A 346-nucleotide genomic window follows, 5' to 3' on the forward strand; every position below is an offset into this window, starting at 1 on the left:
TGATTAAACCCCCTCACCTCCCTTCAGTCTGAAGGCAGGGCACCGGGGAGGACGGGTCGGAGGGGCCTGCGCAAGGCCGGGCAGAGAGGGAGGGGGGGCGAGAGAGAGAGAAAACCCCTCTTGGTATATCACGTATGGCTCTATAGGAGAAATCATCTCTGGGAATATAGTGGAAAGGACGGAGCCGGTATAAACTGAAGGCGCCCGGGTTTAATTCACACTTGTGGGTGCCCAGCATGGAGATGCAGAGATGGTCCACAAGGTGGAAAACGAGAAGGTGGCCCTGGGACTCGGCTGTAACCGTGCTCATCACCTTCGCAATCCTGCTCCGGGCTGCAGAGGTCAG

The 346-nt window shown here is 57.8% G+C and overlaps 1 protein-coding gene across 1 annotated transcript in view; it reads left to right on the forward strand.

Moving 5' to 3' along the window:
- Positions 1–242: 242 nt before the first annotated feature.
- COL11A1 (collagen, type XI, alpha 1) overlaps positions 243–346 on the forward strand; it is a 164,925-nt gene continuing 164,821 nt past the window's right edge. The window contains 1 exon segment of the mRNA XM_009333735.1: positions 243–346. Within this exon segment, the coding sequence (XP_009332010.1) occupies positions 243–346 (104 nt within the window).

This window comes from Pygoscelis adeliae, unplaced genomic scaffold (assembly GCF_000699105.1).
Source record: "Pygoscelis adeliae isolate BGI_AS28 unplaced genomic scaffold, ASM69910v1 Scaffold10, whole genome shotgun sequence".
NCBI lineage: Eukaryota > Metazoa > Chordata > Aves > Sphenisciformes > Spheniscidae > Pygoscelis > Pygoscelis adeliae.